This window comes from Sapajus apella, unplaced genomic scaffold, assembly GCF_009761245.1.
Source record: "Sapajus apella isolate SASKATOON/1434 unplaced genomic scaffold, GSC_monkey_1.0 scaffold26, whole genome shotgun sequence".
Taxonomy (NCBI): domain Eukaryota; kingdom Metazoa; phylum Chordata; class Mammalia; order Primates; family Cebidae; genus Sapajus; species Sapajus apella.
In genome coordinates, this window is record NW_022436966.1 from 16,828,199 (window position 1) to 16,849,535 (window position 21,337).

At 34.9% G+C, this 21,337-nt stretch overlaps 1 protein-coding gene across 6 annotated transcripts in view; it reads right to left on the minus strand.

The window, feature by feature from the left end:
* Positions 1–3,490: 3,490 nt before the first annotated feature.
* Positions 3,491–21,337, minus strand: part of CCDC85A (coiled-coil domain containing 85A) — a 199,985-nt gene continuing 182,138 nt past the window's right edge. For 2 of the 6 annotated variants that reach the window (XM_032292080.1, XM_032292079.1), the window contains one exon: positions 3,491–5,417. In XM_032292080.1, coding sequence (XP_032147971.1) covers positions 5,368–5,417 — 50 coding nt within the window. In that variant the 3' untranslated portion in view covers positions 3,491–5,367. Of the gene's footprint in view, positions 5,418–9,839; positions 9,939–13,732; positions 13,853–17,209; positions 17,345–21,337 lie in introns of all 6 variants that reach the window. The other 4 variants (XM_032292075.1, XM_032292076.1, XM_032292077.1 and 1 more) reach the window with 4 other exon arrangements.

The following is a 21,337-nucleotide window of genomic DNA, read 5'->3' on the forward strand; positions in this document are numbered from 1 at the left end:
AGAAAGAAAAAAAAAAAAGAAAGAAAGAAGGAAAAGAAAAGAAAGAAAGGAGGGAGGGAGGGAGGGAGGGACAGTCCGCTTGGCTTGGGAAACTGTTAATCCTCTTTAAGTGTAAAGGAAATGGAAGGACAAATTTCTAGTCAGATGTGCCAGTAGCTAATGACCGGGGAACAAAGGATCCCTTTTCCTCTAGGTGTTACCAATTCTGAAAACTTTGCTGTTTCTCCAATTCAAATGTCCTTCTTCTCTTCTCTGACTTGGGAGAATCTCTTTATTGTTATCTTCCTGAATCAAGGACAGAGCAGTTTATACAGGAGTCAAAATGCCAAGGATACCACGCAATGCATGTAACAAACTCTTCCTGGTTCTGAGCACCCTCCTAGCCATCTTCCTTTTTCAACAACACCCTTCATCATGTACTTTCAATTGATTCGTTCTTCATTCATATACTGTTTGTCTCCCTTCTTTCCAAAATTCATCATAACTGCTGGCCTAGGGAGCGCATTATTTCTTACGGTCTAGTAGGATTATGGATTTATTTATTGAAATACTTTTAAAATTATTTTAAAGGTTTGAGGCAAGAGGAAACTGCAGCAGGTACTCATCCTGCCATTTTGAAATGAAGGTTTGTTTTCTCAGTGAGATGAAAAACAAATACAAAGAATTAAATAGTTGCAGGGATTTTGTTGGTAAAATCTGTTCATATGTGAATATCAGACCAAGGTCTTTTTTCCCCACAATCACCATCTGTGACTGGCCATGAGAAAGCCTGTGGTAACCTGGATGATGTAAAAAGGACAGAACTTCATAGTATTTAACTGTGCAGCTAGAATCTCTTTATCTAGTAGTGACAGACCCCTCAGCCCTGATGTGATTTTTCTTCTCCAGCCTAATAGTATAAAACTGCTCCAGACCAGGGGGTCTGGGCTCCTATGTATTGGAAGACTTGCTCTTATTCCTCATTCTCTGTCAAGACCATTGAACTTTAAGGCAGCAATAAGAAACTTACAACAACTCAGCAATATAGATGTTATCTCTATACAGCATGTGAGAATACAGTCTCAGTGAAGTTAAATTGCTCAAACTCACAAAGCTAATTATAAAGTCAAATGCTGAACTTGCTGGTCCAAATTCTGCCTCTCTAAACTCAAATGTTCTTTATTCAATCCCTTCCCAAGGGAACCAGAATGCTGCTCCATCTCCTTGTATCCCATGTTAAAGTTTAAGAAATATGGAGGTTCCAGACAGAACCAACGGAACTCTTCACTTTATCATACACACACACTCTCTGTCTCTCTCTCTCTGTCTCTGTCTCTCTCTCTCTCTCTCTCCCCTTTTCCTCTCCCTCTCTTCCTCTTTCCCTTTCTCTGATAAGAATCCTGGCTGGGCACAGTAGCTCTCACGTGTAATCCCAGCACTTTGGGAGGTCAGTTTAAATATAATTCTAAAGCTGGTATTATAATAAATTATTTTCATAAAAATATTCATAGGATCACTTGAACCCAGGAGTTCAAGACCAGCCTAAGCAACAGAGACCCCATGTCTATAAAAAATAAAACAATTAGCCGGGTATGGTGGTTCTTGCCGGTGGTCCCAGCTACTCAGGAGGCTGAAGTGGGAGTATCACTTAAACTTGAGAGGTTCTGGCTGCAGTGAGCCATGATCATGCCATTGCACTCCAGCCTAGGCAACAGAGTTAGAGCTTGTCTCAAAGAAAAAAAAAAAAAAAAAAGACAAAAAATCCCACTTAATACAGCATACTTTTAAGATAGCTCCAGCCCAATGTAACTCTTTTGTAACTTCAACTGTATTCACTCTATAATTCCCACCAAAAAAATCTTCATCATGTAAGAGTTTGAACCATATGAAATTACTGTTTTAACAATCCAAAAGTGGTCAAACATTGGCAATTTCCTATGGTTCAACCTGATATACTGTCTTCATTGTTTAACAGGCTGGACAATTTTTATACTTTAGAAGGAACAGAATTAGGTGAAACTCTTGTCTCTCCCAAAATACAAAAAAACTAGCTGAGTGTGGTGGTGTGTGCCTGTTGTCCCAGCTACTCAGGAGGCTGAGGCAGGGGAATCGCTTGAACCTGGGAGGTGGAGGTTGCAGTGAGCTGAGCTCATGCCACTGCACTCTAGCCTGGTGACAGCGCAAGACTCTGTCTCAAAAAACAAAAAAAGAATTAATTATGTATATTAGTGTATGGATTCCTCATATTAGTGCCCTGAGCTTTGTTGAGGGTCTACCTTGGTAAGCCAGTTTGAGGTAGGCAGATCCTTTCCAGAATTAGAGTCAAGTGTTTCTACTGGAGAAATCAGTTTGCCCCTGATGTAGAGGTAGAATGAGGCAAGGAGAAGCTTACCACAGAGTGCAAGTTCTGGAAATTTGTAGAAATCATTTGGACACTGCTTACTCAGATCAAGACACTAGATGTTTGAGGTAATCCTGTCTTGATCTCAAGGATCAAAAAGCTCCAGGTAGCATCTCAGATACTGCTCTTCCATGTATTTCTTGAGAGTAGTCCACACTATGAGTAAAGAACCAAAGCTGTGTTTACTCACATGGCAGTGATAAGCATTCATTAAACATTCATTGACCTAAGGAATAGTCACCCCAATTAGTCTGTCACTATTTTACTGGATATTACGTAAGATGATCTGAATTTCCTACAGTGCCATAAGCATGTGTTTGAAACTTGAAAGGCATTCATTTAAAAGCTCAGATTCTGATTGTCAATCAGCTTGAAGGCTGGTAAAAATATTCTGCCAAGATAGGTATATTAACCTTTGTCCCAGGTAAGATAAGATCATAAACTAATAACCTGGTCACCTAAGAGAACAGTGCCACTCATTTTGATTGATAAAGTATTAGGCAATAGCAAGATTCAGGCACTGAGCTGTCCATCTTCTCTGTCATTTAAAGTTGAGGCTAATACTAAGTGTAGAAAGCCTTATTCCACAATCTCATTAGTGACATCCAAGAAGTATGTGAATTCTCAGAGCATATTTGTGTGTGTGTTTTCCTGTTTATCTTAGTCACATGTATCAATTATACCTTTCTCAATAATGTATAAGTTTCTTAGATAAAGAGGCCAAGTTTTCTATTTGTTATTTCCCCTCCAAAATATTTCCTTCTAATGACTGTTTAAAAAAATAAGTTGATAATAATTGAATTGTTTAATTTTAATCTATATAAATTAAAAGACTAAGAGGATTTTATAACAGAAACATTTTAAAATATTTAAAATACCATTTGAAAGCTTTAACTACATCATAATAGACAATGGTGCAAGTTGAGGAATATCTGAATATTTAATCCCTCATTATGAGCATATTTTAAAACATGCCTTTGGTTTATGTTTAAGATAATGAATCATCTGTATTACTATTATCACCACCATCACACAGGAGCATTAGGACATGTAATGACTATTACAAATGGACTCAATTTAGGAAAGACATTTTAAAGAAGACAAAAACACTGTGAGATTAAATAATTTATTACCATTGCTAAGATGAACACATATACTTAATACTCAATTTTATGCAGAACTTTAAAAAAATAGTTTTAATACAGTATCAAAATTTACACAAGTTTATTTTGTCAAAAGACCAGTGTCCCTTGTATTAGCTTCTGCAAGCTCTGCTGCAGGCACAAAAGCTTATTTTAAATGTCTTCAGAGTGTAGGAATACAACAATTTAAGGATGAAAGCTTTCCTAGGAAAGAAGGGGTAAATATAGCAAGCAATTTTCTTTTATAGAGTAATAATATTTTAAAATATAACATTTTAAAAGGGAAGCTTAAATTGTAACCCAATTATGATAATTAAAGAGATAATTCTACAGTAAATTAATTCATAAATATTTTCTGAAAATAGAGGGATGATTTTTCATCACAGTAACAATTTTGAAACTGTAACAAAATTCCTTCACATTCTCCTATTAGTGACAATTAATTCATTATGTAATTAGCCCATTTAAAACAACAACAGAGAATATCTGCTATGAATCAAATCTCAGAAATTTAGAACCTATCCGAAAACTGGGAATTGTTGCATTCCTACTTTTATAATGTTAAACTACCATAAAAACGTAGCATTCGGTCACAGGCCTCTTGCACATTCATACAAGAAACTATCATTGCATTTGAATAAACACAAAATACCTATCATAGCATTTCCAGTACACACATTCTAATATTATATATATATATATATGTATATGTATATGTATACCAAAAATAAGAAATAAACTAAGCAAAGCTAGCACACCTCTTTTTCAAACCTCAAGCAATCTGAACAAGAGCTTTTAGCCTCAATAATGAAGGACATGCGTCAGTATCATAAAATGTTAGATAGCTGCAATACGCAAAGAAAGCTTTTTTCATAAATGCAGTGCAATATTTTAAAGTTTACATAAAGTTTATTAAATATACAGCATGTCTAGAAACTAATTTGTAGAAATTGACATCTCACAGCTCGAAACACCTAGAAAAATTATGTTTGCTTGTTTTTTAGTTGAAATTGTTAAGATGAACATCAATGGATACACTGAATGAATATGAAGGTTGGTATGCCCCAAGATGTGTCTTTATGAGAAACTCATTAAGATGAAAAAAACCACACGTTTATAATGATCAATTGAAATAAACGGCACCCTCTGATAAGCACTCTACAAAGTCTTGCTATCCTAGCTGGTAGGGAGAATTTACGTGGTATTTTTTAGCACCTCGGAAGTCAAAACAAAACTCCAGAAACTTAGTCTTATCTTGCATCTAAATTAATGATGCCTCAGGAATTCGTATTTGGTTTGTCGACTGAAGTGTTAAGAGGTAGATGCCCAATTCTCAAACTTGGGAAGCTGGAAAATACCTCTTCATATCTTCAATATGACATGGTAGAAAACTCCCACCATTAGGTGCAATGAGTCAGCTCTATCCAAACCACTGAGGCTCCACTGAACTCTTAAAACTGTGCAGGTTTCCCAATTACAATATTAGATCTGGGGAGTTAAAAACACTTAGTTCTAATGAAAACACTGGTACCAAAATGGTGATTTTTCAAAGCTACTCTGTTTCAGATTTTCAAAGCTACCTTGTTTGAGATTGACTATTGTGGACATTGAGGTGAGGGACACAGAACATCAGCTTGAGGGGGAAGCTGTACTACAGGTTTTAGAGGGAAGATATGTGCAATGTACAATCACTCTATGTTTTTCCATGAGTCCAGGTTTGTGGAAACCCACTCTTTCCTTTTTCTTCTTCTTGTCATCTGTCTTTTTCTGGCAGTGGTGATCTCCTGTTTGAAAAAGAACGCATCTCACATTGGTCCTTTGTACTGGTTTCCTGACAAATGTTGCCTAATTCCAGGACACGAACCTGCAGCATCTCCAAGTTTCCTCCACACAACCTTAAAAAAAAAGAAGGAGGAGTGAGTATCTTATTTTTCCTCTTCTACAAGGAGATTTGTGGTTTTTAATGGGAAATTAAGAGAGAAGCAAAGATGAAGTAAAGACAAGAGACAAAATATCCACATGAATGAGTTTAAACACAAAATAAAATGTGATGACAAGCTTCTTAAAACACAAGAACTACTTAGCAGTTGGGACTACTACTCCTTGTTAGTAACCAGGGTCAAAATTTTAAAATGACGTAACTTACTCTAGATAAGAAACGGTCCCCAACTCTGACTGCACACTAAGCACTTGAGGAACTCTTAAACAGTAACCCCCATCCTCTAAGATTCTGATTTCACTGGGATAAGTGAGGCATGGACAACTGCATGCATTTTTTAAAAAGTTCTCAAAGTAACTCTAATGTGTAGCCAGAATTAAGAACACCTTAACAAGATCATCCTTGCTCCTATATCATACGGCCATAACAAAGGATATCAGTGTTTAATGCGCTGAGGAAAATAAAGGAGCTTTTGTTATTGAACTATTTAAGTCCTGAAGTGGTAGTCTTACGGCTACTAGTGAATTTCTCTGGCTATTTCTACAGAGTGGGGCCATCAGTTGTCACAAATTAGCTACCAAGCAATATGATCTCTTGGATTTACAAAACAGAAAGCATCCAAATGTAGGAAAATGATAAGAATAAATTCAAGGATCACTGAAAGAGATACAATTACAATATGTTAGAAGCTGGGCCACAAAGAGGGACAAAAGGTGCAATCAAGAAAAATGTAAGCATAAAAGTAAAACTACTGAATTCACCAATTATATATCAATACACTAACAGTGACTGTAATACACATATATGCACATGCATGTATGTGCACATGCGCAGTAACAGCCACAACCCTCCCAGACTATTTCAAGGATTATGATTAGATTGATTGCACAAAAGTTTATAATACTCTAACATGAACACAAAACTAGTTTGTTAATTATTCATAAACGATTTCTTTTGTTTGGTTTCATTTTTGCTTTTAAATAGAAGCAGATAAACCAGTATCAGGGAAACCCAGTATCATTCATATTAATACACAATATAGGGCTCTGTTTACCTTGGTCTCTAAGCCAAAGGAACTATTAATCTCAATGTATCAGCATATACCATTCTATGGCATAAATATCATGTTGTACTCAAAAGGAGTTGAAGTTAGGGTTCTTAAATATCTGGAAAGGAATTATTAATATATAGCAATGGATGGCTCAAGCTATACACAAGAAGGTTAGGAAAGTCTCATTTCTTAATTAATTGACAAGACATAAACATTGAATCAAGGAGACAAAGGATGCTACAGACTTTCTTTTCCTAGCTCTTAAATAGAATTACATCTATCTAGAAAGCTCTGAATGTGGTTTAGAAGCAGAGGATAGACTGACGGACTTTACAAGGATCATAGACACCAGCATTAGATGGTTACAACTGAAAAGTGCAACTTCTCTTCAAATATTGAAACGTATAACATAATGAGCTTAACCCAGATATAACTATGTGGTGAAAGGAAACTCTTAAAGAAGGCAGAACTTTGAAATAAACCAACAATACTAAGGTTGACACAGGAGTAGTGAATTATTCACTAAAATGGAGTAACAGGTGTGTGTTTGAGAATGCGGAGATGACTAATTAAGTATTTCAGCTGTCCTCAGGGAATTTATAAGAGCAAAACAGAAAAATCTAAAATAAAACAATTACTACAAAAAGACAGATTTGCTATTTCTTAGGGGGCATATATTTATTTCTGTAGCACAGTTTGGGACTAGAATAACTCACTACATACTAACCCACATGATGGTAACATGAATAATAATCCTCATTGTGTAGATATCAAAAATATTTTATCTCTAGAAGCAATACTAGAAACTACAGCAAAACTTCTATTGTCCCAAGTTCTTTTTGAGTCTCTTATAACCCATCACATGTCATGAGGAAGCTTTATTTTTCTGTGACATTATTATAAAGGCATATAATTTCTCTACTAAAAACCAAGCCTTCATAATCTTCCCTTATCTATGAAACTGCTTTACAATCTGCATTTTTATTTATTCTGTGGCATTTACTATGTGTTTTTGATCATATAATTTATAATGGTGACAATATTATTTTTAATTATTTCCAAATATATAAAATGGCTTAAGAATCAGAATTGGATTTGTTTGCATTTTATCCTCCAATTCTGGGGATCAAAGACAAAAGTAGACAGAAAATGTACTGCTAGAGAACTTTTAAGGGTAAACAAGGAGGCCAAGCTTTTGCCTTTCTGTAAGTATCTTATATAGCAAAAAATAAAAATAACAACACTGTTTGGTGCCTTTCAATTCATTTTTGAAAATGCAGGTAAACAAAAAGATCAACATAAAACTAATCAAAATCCAATCCAGTAATGGGTCTCTATTGAGACTCAAATATGAATTTTCTAATGTCCAGAAATCGAAAGGAAGGAAAGGGAAAGGGAAAGAAATAATCCTAGATGGGTTTTTTTTTCTTTTCTTTTTCACAGAAATTCTGGTATTAAGCACTGTGGAGATGGCCCCCTTTATAAAATGCGGTGCTTTTCATTCTTTAGGAAAGAAATGGAAGTCCCCAGATTTACCACACTTCGGGAAGTGGAAAGAAGTGGTCCTCAAAGGAAATTTTGGTCTACTCCTGACTTCACTATTCATTAGAAAATAGCTTGAGCAAGTAAAGTAATTTCCGGATCTTAGTTTCTTCAAACATAGAATTAGAGTGTTCGGGTTCTTACCCAGGGGTTCATATCTGAATTGCCTGAGGTCTGATGTTAAACTCAGACATCTGAATTATGAAGGAGGTCCACATACTATTCTTTGGACAAACACCGGAGAATGACCTCTGGCCCCTTCTAGTTTGATAGTTTTTATTATCCGAACTTTCTCTCTCATTCCATAGCCAACAGATGGGCAGCAACAAGCATTCCTAGGTATGTGGCTCACTTTTAAAAATTTATCTGAGGGAAATATTCAAATTGAAAATCTTAAGCACAGGTTGAAAAGCTACAGAAGGTGAATGGTGGTGCATTTAGGAAACATGACATCTAGAACTAGTGACCTTTTGAAAACGGACAACAGATATGCAGGGGGAAAAAAAAACAAATAAATAAGAAAGGGTTGGAAGAGAAAAATTAGCCACAACACAGGCAAGCAAGAGACCAAAATCTCATTCCAGCACATAAAAAAATGCCCGGGGGACTTATGTAACATTTACTGGATTCCAGAAACATCTCGAGGAGGTAGATGAGTAAGTGAGAATATCTGGTCCTAATTGATCTAAAGCTGAAGGGTATTTCCTGGCAATTTTCACATCCTGATAGGATAAAGAATATAAGGACAAAAGTATAATGTAAAGCCAATTAAAATCAGTGTTTAACATGATCAGTGCTTAACCATGATTTCTTGCATTTAACAGTGGCTTTCTCTACAATATTCATTTAGCTATTTAAAGCTTCACAATTTATATTCTTGATTAAATGATACACCTCATGAATATTATTCAAAATATTAAAATTTTGTCAGGGATTAATAGTAACATCCAAGCCATATTAATGATTGTGTTGAATACGCATCATGAAAATAACATATCTTTTTTTTTTTTTTTAAATGGAAATCTCTGATTTCATGGATTGATTTCTATTTGTCTACCTTCTTTTTAATCTGAGACAGGGTCTCACTCTGAACCCAGGCTGGAGTGGAGTGGTCATTGCTGGAGTGGATCATTGCTCATTGCAGCCTCAAACTCCTGGGCAAAAGCAATTTTCCCTCTTCAGCTTCCCAAAGTGCTGGGATTATAGATGTGCACCACTGTGCCTAGCCTAACTATCTTTTAGGTTCTCATCTATCTAATCTTAACTTACTATATTATGAGTTTGGGTCAACAACTGAAAGCTAAAGATAATACTTTGCATGACATGAAGCACACATATAAGATATATGAAGAACTAAGCAAAATTACCTAGTAAGGTGGTGATTTTTTCCAATAATAGTTACAAGTAAATCTGAAGGTGGCTGTATTTTCTTTATCATAGGTTTTTAAACACTGATCTTTAATGAACTTCTTAGAAGTAGAAAAAAAGAAACTCATTTATTTTATCAAAATTAAAACACATTTTAGTAAATTTAATATTTAGAAATGTTCGTAGATTCTTCTGGAATACAGGATTGGCTGGTCATCTCTGAATTGAATATTTTGTAACATGATTGTGTTAATAAAACTACAATAAAATATACTGAATACAAAAACAAGAGAAATTGGTTTTTCATATAAAAATGTAAAGGCATTTGGTCAGCATTTAAAAAATATTCATAAAACAACAGCTAAGCTACGATGTGGCTTTCAACACAGAATACACAATAAAGCACATTAAACTTACATTGCACATTTCTCTGACTATAGCTTTTTCTGTCTCACTAAGGTCATGTTCATACTCTTTACCCTGCTGACGATCTATAGTTTCCTGAACATCCAAGACCTGGATTTGTTGAAAAAAGAAAAGCAAATTTCACATGGAAAAATAGCTTGTTAGTTATGATAAAACCATCAAGGAGCTCCACTTTGTAAAACCTTTAGTTTTCTCCATGTCTGCATATCAGAGTGGATTAGTATATGGCAAAATATTTTTTAAATAGCTGATTGTTCTGAAATCTATTTGGAATGAATTCTATTTGATTTTAAAACGGCCATTAAAAGCAATCCACTGCATCACTCATAATCAATGGAATTCATTAATGTCTAAAATAAGTATATGCATTTACTTTAGTCATTAAGATAACCTCACTGTGTCAGCCATTTGGAGATATCAGTAACTCTTGCTCCATGTAATGTTGGCCAATATAATTAACTATGTGCCAAATGGTCCAAATGATATGTAGACATGGCCTGTATAAAAGATGACTAAAAAAGATGATAGTGACAGGTGAAACTGGTCAAAACCCAGGAATATGCACATAAGAACTACTGACCTCGCAGTTCTTGCCTGGACATGTTCCCAGTACCTGAGAAAAGGCATGTGGAGGTGGCTCTTTGACAGCATCAAAGAGAAGCACTGGCTCCTTATAGTGAAAATATTTGAACAACACTTTAAATATCTTTCATGAAAGCAAAATGTCTTGGAATAAAATGCCTTTTAAACAATTTTAGAAGTTTATGTTTCCACTTCTCTAAATTAGCCCAAAATAGGTTAAAAATAATATTCCTTTAAGAATGTCTAAAGTTTTCTTGTGGCTACATTTTACAGTAAAAAAAGAGAAAAAAACTTTGGCTTTCTGTGCTGTTTGCTGTTTTTATCTATATCAGTTTATAAATCAAAGTGTTGAAGTAACACAATAAACTAATGCTTTTCCTAGAAGTTCCGATAGAATCCACACTAACTGCAACCCTGCTAAGCTACTTGATTCTATCATCATCATGGTCAATGTTGGTCACATCTAAAGGTGCTACCTGAGAATTTACAACAATTGAGCCAAACTAAATGACTTAAGCATGAAGTAGGACCTTCATGTCAAGTTCACAGACACTATCTGAGTCTAACTAGAGTTCAATCCTGTAATAATCTGATCACAAATGACTTTCATTAATTTGAAACTTCTAGCAATTATTACTATATAAATACCTCTTCTGAGTCCTGATACTCACCTCACATTATAGTTAATTTACCTTCTTTATATATTTAGAGAAAATCACTGACTGTGCTTGGTGAATATTCATAGAAAACATAAAGTGCTCCTTGAGCAGCCTCATTTACCTATGAATCTGATTTGTAATGCACCTCAGAGAAGCATACTTCAAATCAGTTAATTTTTACTAAATGAAGTGAAGCTCCAATTAATAGTTATCATAAATTTCAAAAGAGGAGAAATATAGTGTTATTACAAATATGCTAATTTCTTACAGTGATTTACATTTCCCCACAAACCATGACCGGAGATTTTCTGAAGCCTAGAGTTTTCTATAAAATCTATCAGAAAGTGAGAAACTGAGCCACTGTACTAATTATTCTTTCCAGAATAGACATATCTCATGATAAAAATCAGCTCCAGATAAGTATCTCTCAAAAACAAAACATGTCAAGTGACCATAATTTCTTTTTCTTATATTGAAATCTTTTTAAGATGCATTTTCCAAAAATGATGTTTGCACATATTTCTGTGTCTTAACACAGTTAACTCCTGGAAACAAACACATTTTATATTTAAGGGCCCCCAGTTATCCAATAAAGATGTTTCAGTTGCTCAGTATCACTCGTGCCAACCGAGGACACTTATGTGTACTGAATATAACATAATATCTCCCTCTCTGGAGATACATTTATTTATTTATTTATGAGATGGAGTCTCGCACTGTCACCCAGGCTGGAGTGCAATGGTGCAATCTTGGCTCACTGCAACCTCTGCTTCCTGGGTTCAAGCAATTCTCCTGTCTCAGCCTCCAGCAGAGCTGGGATTACAGGCACCTGCCATGCCCAGCTAATTTTTCGTATTTTTAGTAGAGATGGGGTTTCACTATGTTGGCCAGGCTGGTCTTGAACTCCTGACCTCATGATCTGCCTACCTTGGCCTCCCAGAGATAACATTTTATATGAAAATTAGAACTAAATTCAGAGAAAATTAAGGAGCTCTTCCTTGTCCTCCCCTTCTTTTTAAGCCACACTAACAGCTGCATTGAGAAATCTGGAAAAAATTTCAGCGTAACCCACTATGTTAATCTGATTCAAATAGCAACTGCCATTTAATAAGGCAACAGGCTGGAATGGCTTTCAAACAGTTTGAATAGGAGGACAAGTTGCTGCTTTCAGAGTGTGTGCACAGGCTTTAATACTACAAGATTGAAGCCAATCTCTGTTCCATTTTCTACTTATAAAATGCTTTTCAGATAGCTAGTGCCTGATTCATGCTGAAGTTCATCCAAGTGCTGCCACAGAGAACAACATATTCAATCATCCATAAACCAACATCCATCAGAGGCAAAGCAGTGCCCCTCACACTAGCTGTGTCTTCCCAGGAATTCCTCTCAGTTGCTCACTTTGTGAATTATCCCAACATAGACAAAATGCCAAGTGCATTGCCACTGGCCGTTCACATGGTTGCCTTACCTTCCCTCATCAATAATCAGTATATGTTTAGGAAAAGCAAACTCATTTTATATAAGCTAAAGCAAAATATACTAAGGGAGCAAAATCTTTGCTAAAACTTAAATATCTCAAAATGAAATAAACACTTTGAAGTGCTTGTCTGTGTATTTGTTTTGTACATGCCACAGAAAGTACGGCCCATTCCAAAAGAGGAGTGCATCTCAGTCTGATGATAAATCATTTTGAAACTGAAACAGTTTAAGAAGAGTTGTGAAACTCACGTGGTAAAAGCAGAACTGAGGCACTCTACCTGTTTTATGGGTCAGAGAGGTTTGACCAAAGCTACATATTAGAAATTATAGATAGATTTGGTAGACAGTGTTTCATACTTTGGAACTGATAAAATTTCAAGAAACTGTCTCAATTTTTAAGATGATTTTTATTGCCTGTGATAGTTTCTTCTCTGAGATAGGTAAGTATTTATATTGTTTATTTATTATTAATTGTACTTATACGAATTTTTCATTAATTTTACTTATTGGAAAGCTCATTATTGGTAAAGAAAATATATGACAAATTTTAGGCAAATTTTTGTGAAATCACTGCAAAATGTGAAGAAAGACACAGAAGTAAATTAGCTTTATGTATAAGTCCATATATCTATTTTCTACTCTTCTATAATGGAACATTAACTGGAGTTTGAGAACCCAATTTCTACTTAGAAGAGGAAAGAGTAGGTTTTTACTTATTTTAATATTTTATTTAAGTTGTATAATGTACTTCAATTGCATCAAAAAAGAATAATGTGGTATCCTTCCTTATTCTGGCCAACTATTAACTCCCTATATTTGAAGACATCCATGCTACAAACATTGCACATAAAATACCTATCACAATTTTTTACAAATATGGATATACATGCACAGACTTCAACTTCGATGCAGATAGATATGAATCACATTACTCAAAACAAAATGATAAAACTAGAGATTCAACCATAATAAGTACTCAAACTCACTGTCAGTTTAGAGCAATTAAAATCATACTTCAAAAGTTAAGATTTAAAAAGTTACACCATAAGGAGTCAAAAAATAAAGTATCTATGGTTCAAGCAAGACTGTGAGGACTACTAGACTACAGCAAACAAGCCACAACACAACTGAAGCTCTGGAGAATGGTTGCACACAGTTGGTTACCTTAAGAGAATGTACCACAGGTTCAGGCTGCTGGGAAGGTGTGGCATGTCCACTGAAGCTAGCTGCGGAGTTGGGTGAACTGTTACTCCCATCAGCCCCTGATGACAACCTAAAAGAACCCTTAGTAGAAAATCAACAACTTTGTTATTAAAACAAAAGTCGTTTATGACTACAAAGATGTCATTCAATATTCAATTTCACTGCCAAATGAGAATTAGCCATTTTGGTACTTTTCCTTAGCCTATCCTACAATGCTATCAACCTGTTCATTGGATAACACACTTGCTGCTTGACTAGCAAGGTAACATAATGAAAAGCGACCTCAAAACATTGCCAGATGCCATCTCTGACTTACAAAGAGAGCAATGCCCCACCTTCAAGGAACGGCCCTTAAACACATTTCAAGAATCATTTTTGAAACTCAAAGATACTCAAGAGTAGGAAATTCATGAGTTACTCCATAGCTGAGTTAAATATGCTCACTCAGCAAACCAAATGCCATATTCCATATGTGTCAGAATATGCAGACACATCACATTCTTGTGTTGGAGAAACTGTGTCTTTTACAAAACCCTTCTTTGAGGGAAAGACCTATAATAAAGCATTTTCCAAAAAGATTTATGCGAATTGAACATTTTCTTTGAAAACTGAAAACTGTCCTTTTCTGGTCTTTTTTAAAAATGAAAAACACAATAGATACAAATTACGTATTTTTAGTTTAGTGATTCTTCAACTTAATTGGTGAGAAACAAGAACCTGGACATGATTAATTTGACATGTGCAGGCCACATTCATCTGTACAAGAACTGGAAATTTCCCTAAGGATCTGTACTTTTTCTAAAGGATACTTGAGGGAAGACTAATGGATCAGCAAAGAAAAAGAGAGCATCAGTTATCTATTCTCCTAGAAAAAGCCGTCAAATGGGAATTTTCCAAATCTATTTTTATGTAGGTCATTACACTATTAGAGAACCAGAGAGATTTTTAATTTCTGGCTATCAACCTATTTGCAGATTTTTTTCATGTCTAATTGATTAGTAATTGATCCATTCAAGTTGATTCTATCAATCTAATATCTCAAAGAGGAGCCACTGAAGGTGTACCATGTGAATTCATGAAGAGAGAAACAACAGTAGTTTGGAATATTAATTTGCAGAATCTCTCCATGACCCAAGCTGGAGTGCAGTGGCACAATCATTGCTTACTGCAGCCTTCGACTCCTGGGCTTAAGCAATCCTCCCACCTCAGCCTCCTGAGTATCTGGGACTATAGGCATGTGTCATTATGCCTAGTGACATTTTGTCTTTTCCACAGAGACAGGGTCTCATAATGTTGCCCAGATTGGTCTTAAAACTCCTGGCCTCAAGTGATCCTCCTGCCTCAGCCTCCCAAAGTACTGGGATTACAGGCATAAGCAGTCATGCTCAGCCAAGAGTAATTTTATGCTGTGTATTTTAGAGATAAGAGGAGAAATCGGCACAGAGCAACTATAGGTATAGATTACATGCAAACCATGCTTTATAAGGAAAGTATATTATTATTAACTTAATATTATTGCAGATTATTATTTTCACAATTTGGAAGATTGTCTCCCTTTCTTTCTTGCTGTCATTTCTCCTATGTCCTCAAAAGCTCCCCTTGTCACCTCACAAACTTACTGAGGCCACATTCTTTTCCCTGCTCAGAGTTGTACAATCCAGTCAGGTCCTGCCCCTAGCCTCACTACCCAACACGGAGAGGAAGCAGTAGAATACAGCATGAAGTCGGCTTCCTCAGCTTCTGTTCTCCATTGCTACTAAAACTAAAATGTACAGCAGGTGATGAAACAGGATTGTCAATTAGAATAGCCCCAAGCCCCTCTGGGAAAATAAATGAAGTTTGTTTTCCTGTATTTGTAACCCTGATCAAATCAGACACAATAATGCCTGATACACCTAATAGAAGGGAGATTACCTGAAGTTGAAGTTGAAGATGGTTAAAGGGCACATCCTTCCCCCACCCTCACATTTTGGAATCTTCTTCCTCTGTACTTTGGATCTTTTGGAATCAAATGGTTCTAACACTAAGGAAGTACAAAAGGAAGCTCCTCTTTCCTGAGGAACTCTGGTCCTCTACTCTTCTCCTTTCCACCTGGTGCCACTGTTATGACCTCTTTTCAAAAGACTTGAGATTTTACAGAATTCACTTCAAACTTTTGTTTAGGATCCACCATTGCAGTGCCATATTTCCTCTGACATGTATTCTAATTCAGAAGGCAGTAAACCTTCCCACTCTGAGCTATCTCCTTTCTGTTTTTACTTTCAAATCCTTTTCTGCCCAGCCTTTCTGCTTCAAAGGTTCTCTTTCCAGATCTGGCAAAAGGACAAGCATATCAATAATACCATCCTTTGGTTTGGACATGGGCCTCTATTGTTCAGGGCATTTTGGTTTAAGAGAACTTCTAAAATCAATGTAAACAATATCCTTAAATCAAATCATCTGAGCCATTTACCATTGTTTAAACTTAAACATTAAGTCCTGTTCTGGCCATATCTATTCAGAAACGCAGACTTCTACTTCTTTTTTTTTTTTTTTTAAGAAAGTAGTTTCCTTAAACAAACAAACAAAAATGGCTACAAGAGTATCTTGCCTAGAATATGCAGTGGGGGGAAATTCATCATTTAGGGATGAAAGTTATACTTCAAACTAGCTTTGGGCCATGGACTAGAAATCAATCAGAAAGATCAAGACTTAGTTTTATTTTGGTTTTGTGAAGCCACAAAGGTAACCAAATGCCTGGTGAAGTTTAGTTCCAACAGATATTATATAATTTTCTAGATTATAATAACAGAATGAAGCACCTCATTCTATTATATCTCATTTAGTACTATAACATAAATAGTTTTCTATGCACTTAGCAGAGTCAGACCAATATTTGGAGAATTACATAGGTTCAATTTACATATACTCTTAGTTGACTAATACATTTTCACTGAATGATTTAAAAAAATATATGCTACTGAGCCAAACAGTGCATTTAAAAAGAGAAAAATCTTACTGAAACTGGAAATGTGATTTCCCGTTTCAGTGGCTTGTTTTCAAGCTACACATGATCACACAGTGCATGCATCACCTCTCAGTCAGCAGTCAATTTTAAAGGGCAAGGAGCACTTTTCTGAGCTGATCTGGAGACCTGTGATTTTCAAGACCACTGATCTAAACTCCTTTTATCATGAAAGGTCCAGGATACCTTTGTTCTTCGCTCCTGTTTGGGGTTGCTCAACTTCCACCCCCAGATGTCGGGGGAAAAAACACTTAAGACGACTGTTTAGGAGGTGAAAAATTCTACTCCCATCCTCCCTCCCCAGATTTAGACATACAACTTTCTTTCATGTATATGAACTTGTTTTCCAACCCCCAGTACAACTTTTTCTCTTGCAACAGAAGCCATCTGGTTATGCATAAGCAAATGCAGCCAGCTGACTCATCTTCACTCACCGGGAGAGTGGGCAGGCATCGTCCTATTCCTCGGCACCCTTGCCACCACTGCAAGACCCGCCGGGCTCTGGGCCCCCAGCCTTTCTCCATATTTGAGCTGTTTCTAGTTGGAGGTTGCCTTCTATTCTGGCTGGCCTTATATTTGGAACAATATGGTACAATCACTCAGAAAAATGCTGTTTCCCAAGTCTCAAGAAAGCAGATAGAACATGAAGCTTAATGAAATGAACCACAATGACCACAATGGAAAGCTATAACATGCACCTGTAGCTAGGGAAAAAAAATAAAAATAAAAACAATCTAAAGTCCTGTATATTAGAGCTAATCCTGATTTAAGTTTCTGGTAAACATACAACTATATTATCAAGTCTATCAAAAAGTAGATGATAAAGTCAAAATTACAAAAAAATTGAAGCTACTTAAACAACTTTATTTCATGGGTTTTACCTGCATAACATATGTTTTACCTGGATATTAAGCAGAAATAAAACTGTATAACTTCAGAGCTAAACAAAATTCATTTGAAAATACAATTGGGAGCACTATGCCCTTTCGTTAAGAAGTGCAATTTGGGTATATACATTCAATAATACTCAGAAAATTGACACTGCATCAAATTTTTAACAAAATTTCTGCACATTGAAGAGTATGTTATGAGCTAAGAGGTTATCACTGCATTAAAATTAAATATTTTACATAGAAATCTACATAATTATCAAACCTTCTATTAATCAGTTAATTTTTGTTTACTTGTTAGAACTAGAGATGTCACATAATTGAAATGAAAAGAAAAAAGTCCTTAATTTTAGCTTTTTTCATCACCAAACTGTATAATCCTATTAAAATAATCAGAAACAAAATGAACTTATTAGAACATGATTTCCTCTCCTGTCAACTTTCACTAAGACTAATAACTAAAAATATTATGGACCAAGGAATAAGGAAATAATTTTAATAATAATTTAAATTATGGAAAATGCACAAAATGGTCCCAAAATTGTAGTGTCTAAATGTTGAGGTTGACTTTAGAAGACTGAAAATAAGAACATAAAATTTTAGTTCTCAACAATTCATTTTCCTTGAAATCAGTGCTCTATATCAATAGTACTGGTCTAATTTTCACTCTTCTCTAACTTTCACTCATTATGACTACCGGTCATTATGTCTTCTCTTTCTTACTTCACTTACAAAACTCTTTTCTGAACCTATTAAATTGGCACCAGTTACCTATCAAGTAAGTCACATATACTCTACTTCTCACATACACCAGAGGCAATTATATATTTGCACTTGGGTCATAACGATAATTTAATCATAGCAACATTAATTTGAACATTGCTCTTTTGATAATTTTTCCGTGTGTAGTGTCTAATTTGTTTCCATCATCAAAAGAATTACCCCCAAAAATTTATAATATTGTTCACAGACTAATACTCACCTCCCACCCCAATCTGCATAGTTGTTTCTGAGATGATCATTAATAAGTAATGCAAATTTTATAGTTATTTTTACAAATGAGGAGATCTAGTATCTGACCTTGATTCTCTCTATAACATGCATCTCTCAGATCTTATGCTTTTTGGATTTAACAACTGAGTAATACATAAAGGAATTCTACTTTCACTCTCTCTTAATGTGTAACAAGGCTAAATCCCAATGCCTCTCCATTGTAACAAAGCTTATTATTATACCCATAAAATCTGAAGTAGTAGCTATGCCTACTTAAAAGCCAACTGGTAAGAGTATCATTTAACTACTATGTTGAGAATTCACAATAATTTCCCACTTTCAGAAAGTAGATAAAACAATAGCTATAATTTAAGTATTGTAAAAGGTTCCTTTAAAAACATATTAAATATGTATTTTATGGTATTATTAATCTCACAAGGGGGAAAATAAACAGGGGCCAGATCTTTGTGGAAGAATAAACTGATGATATAACCATTTTAAAGAAAAAAGTACTCTTTTAGAACTAGGATTAATTATTCTTGCCATGTTGTCATATATATATATACACACACACACACACACACACACACACACACACATATATATTGTTTTAATCCAAGTACATAGAAAAATGTGTTCTGGGCCAGCCATTGTCTTTGATCTTCAAATAAACTAGATCAAAACTGTATTTATATACTAATGAAGGCTTAGTACTTCGCCAGGCCTACAATTGCCAACCATAATATTTTCTGAAGACAGTTTCATAAAACATAAGATGCCTTCCATAACTCAGTCGTTGGACTTGTTTCTGGCAACTTTGGGGCTCAAAATCATAGAACTCAGATTCTGGCCACTAAGTGGGAGAACAATTCCAAAGAATCTTAAGATTGTCACTTTCTATTTTCTGAGGAGTTTTGTTTTGCTTAGTTTTCTTTTCAGCAGTTTTCTTAAATTTCAAGTTTTTGAAAAAGAATTCCTGAATGACCCTAACACTCTCATTGTGTGGGAAGTAAATTATAGATTACTTACTATGTGGTAGGTACTCACAGAAATCATAAAAGAATATGAAGAATTATGAATCACTGAGTCTCTTTAAGTTTCAAAAGAACTGTACTATAGTCAATAGTTTTTATTCCTTGAAAACTGTGGAAACTTCCACAGAGGTGATAGTGTAGGGCTTTTCAGAAAATGATGCATTTCCAAAATTTGTGAGGAGGGAGTAAAAGTGAAAATCAAGTACTGAAAGGAAGAAAAAGGGGAAAATTCAAGCTGTACTTCTTACTCACCAGGCATCTCAGCAAACTTCAGACACACATAAAGGTTCCTCTTGAAAGATGAATAAAAACAGTCCCCAAGAACTATTTGTTGGGAACTTCAGTAATAACGAAAGTAAAAAAAAAAAAAGTGACCTATGTTTTAAGCTAAGAAGTCAGCCTGACTTGAAGACTTTTATGTTGCTGACTTTGAAAGGCATAAAGATGGGCAAATGAATTCTCACATGGGCATTTGCATGGGTTTAGCATGAGAAGAGCCTTTAGTCCTCAGGACTTTCAGGGTCAGATTCTGGTCAAGAGGATATAAAATTCTCTGTACTTAAACATGAAATCAACATGAAGTTTTCAACAACTACATATGCAACATTTTCTCTTCAAACTATGATCATTCTACGAAAGTTCTCATCTATTTAAAGATGTACAAGTTTCTCTAAGACATTATAGTTTATCTTTTCCTTTTTACTCACAATGAGTTATACACGTAAATGAAGGAAATAAAAACCAATTTTGCAAAAAAACCAATTTTGTGAAAAAAAATAAAAAAGAAAAGAAAAATAGACGCTTTAATTTTTTACACTGTCATTATGTTTCTTTTCTCAAATTTGGGTGAATTAATTGTTACTGTTCCTCACAGAAATAATGAAAAATACTAAGAAATGCCCAATATTATATGTTATCTAAAATACATGAATCACAAAATGATGATCACTCAGAATTTGATGTGTGATCTCTACAATAGAGAAAATTGCCTAAAAAAAATAAAGCTTCTAGAAAAATCCTTTACAACGTTTTACTTAGTAATGAGGTCAAGGAAAATTTTTAATTAGATGAAAATGCTTCCTAAAAATGTTTTGTCTGCACTCTAGAAAAATGGAAAACATATATGCTGGGTTTCTTATTGAATATAAACATATGCATATATGTAGATATGTACATATGTGTGTGTATATATAAAAATATATATACACTATATATGCATTTCCAATTGACTAAATATTGTATTCAATAGAGTATTATTGTAGTTACATAAAATAGTTTCTCACTTTGATATAAATCAGAAGTAATGTACTTACAGCAAATTTGAGAGCCCAGCCCTCTCATTCACTATAGAAAGCCAACTATGGAAGCCTGAAGATTAATCAGCTAAAGTAATTTCCTGTTAGATAAAGATGCTTAATTTTTTGTAACTCCTGAACTTAAACTATCATACACTGCTTAATACTGCATCACAATGTATGCCTAGTTTAAGAGGGAGGATAAATTCAGGTTTTCCCTTATTACAGGGAAAGGCAGATGCTTGCTTAATCTCATCAGGGAAATATTTTGTTCGGTTTGGGCAATCTTCATTCTGACATATTGTAAAACTGTCCTAGTACATAAATAGAAGCTGTGATTAGAAGAGACT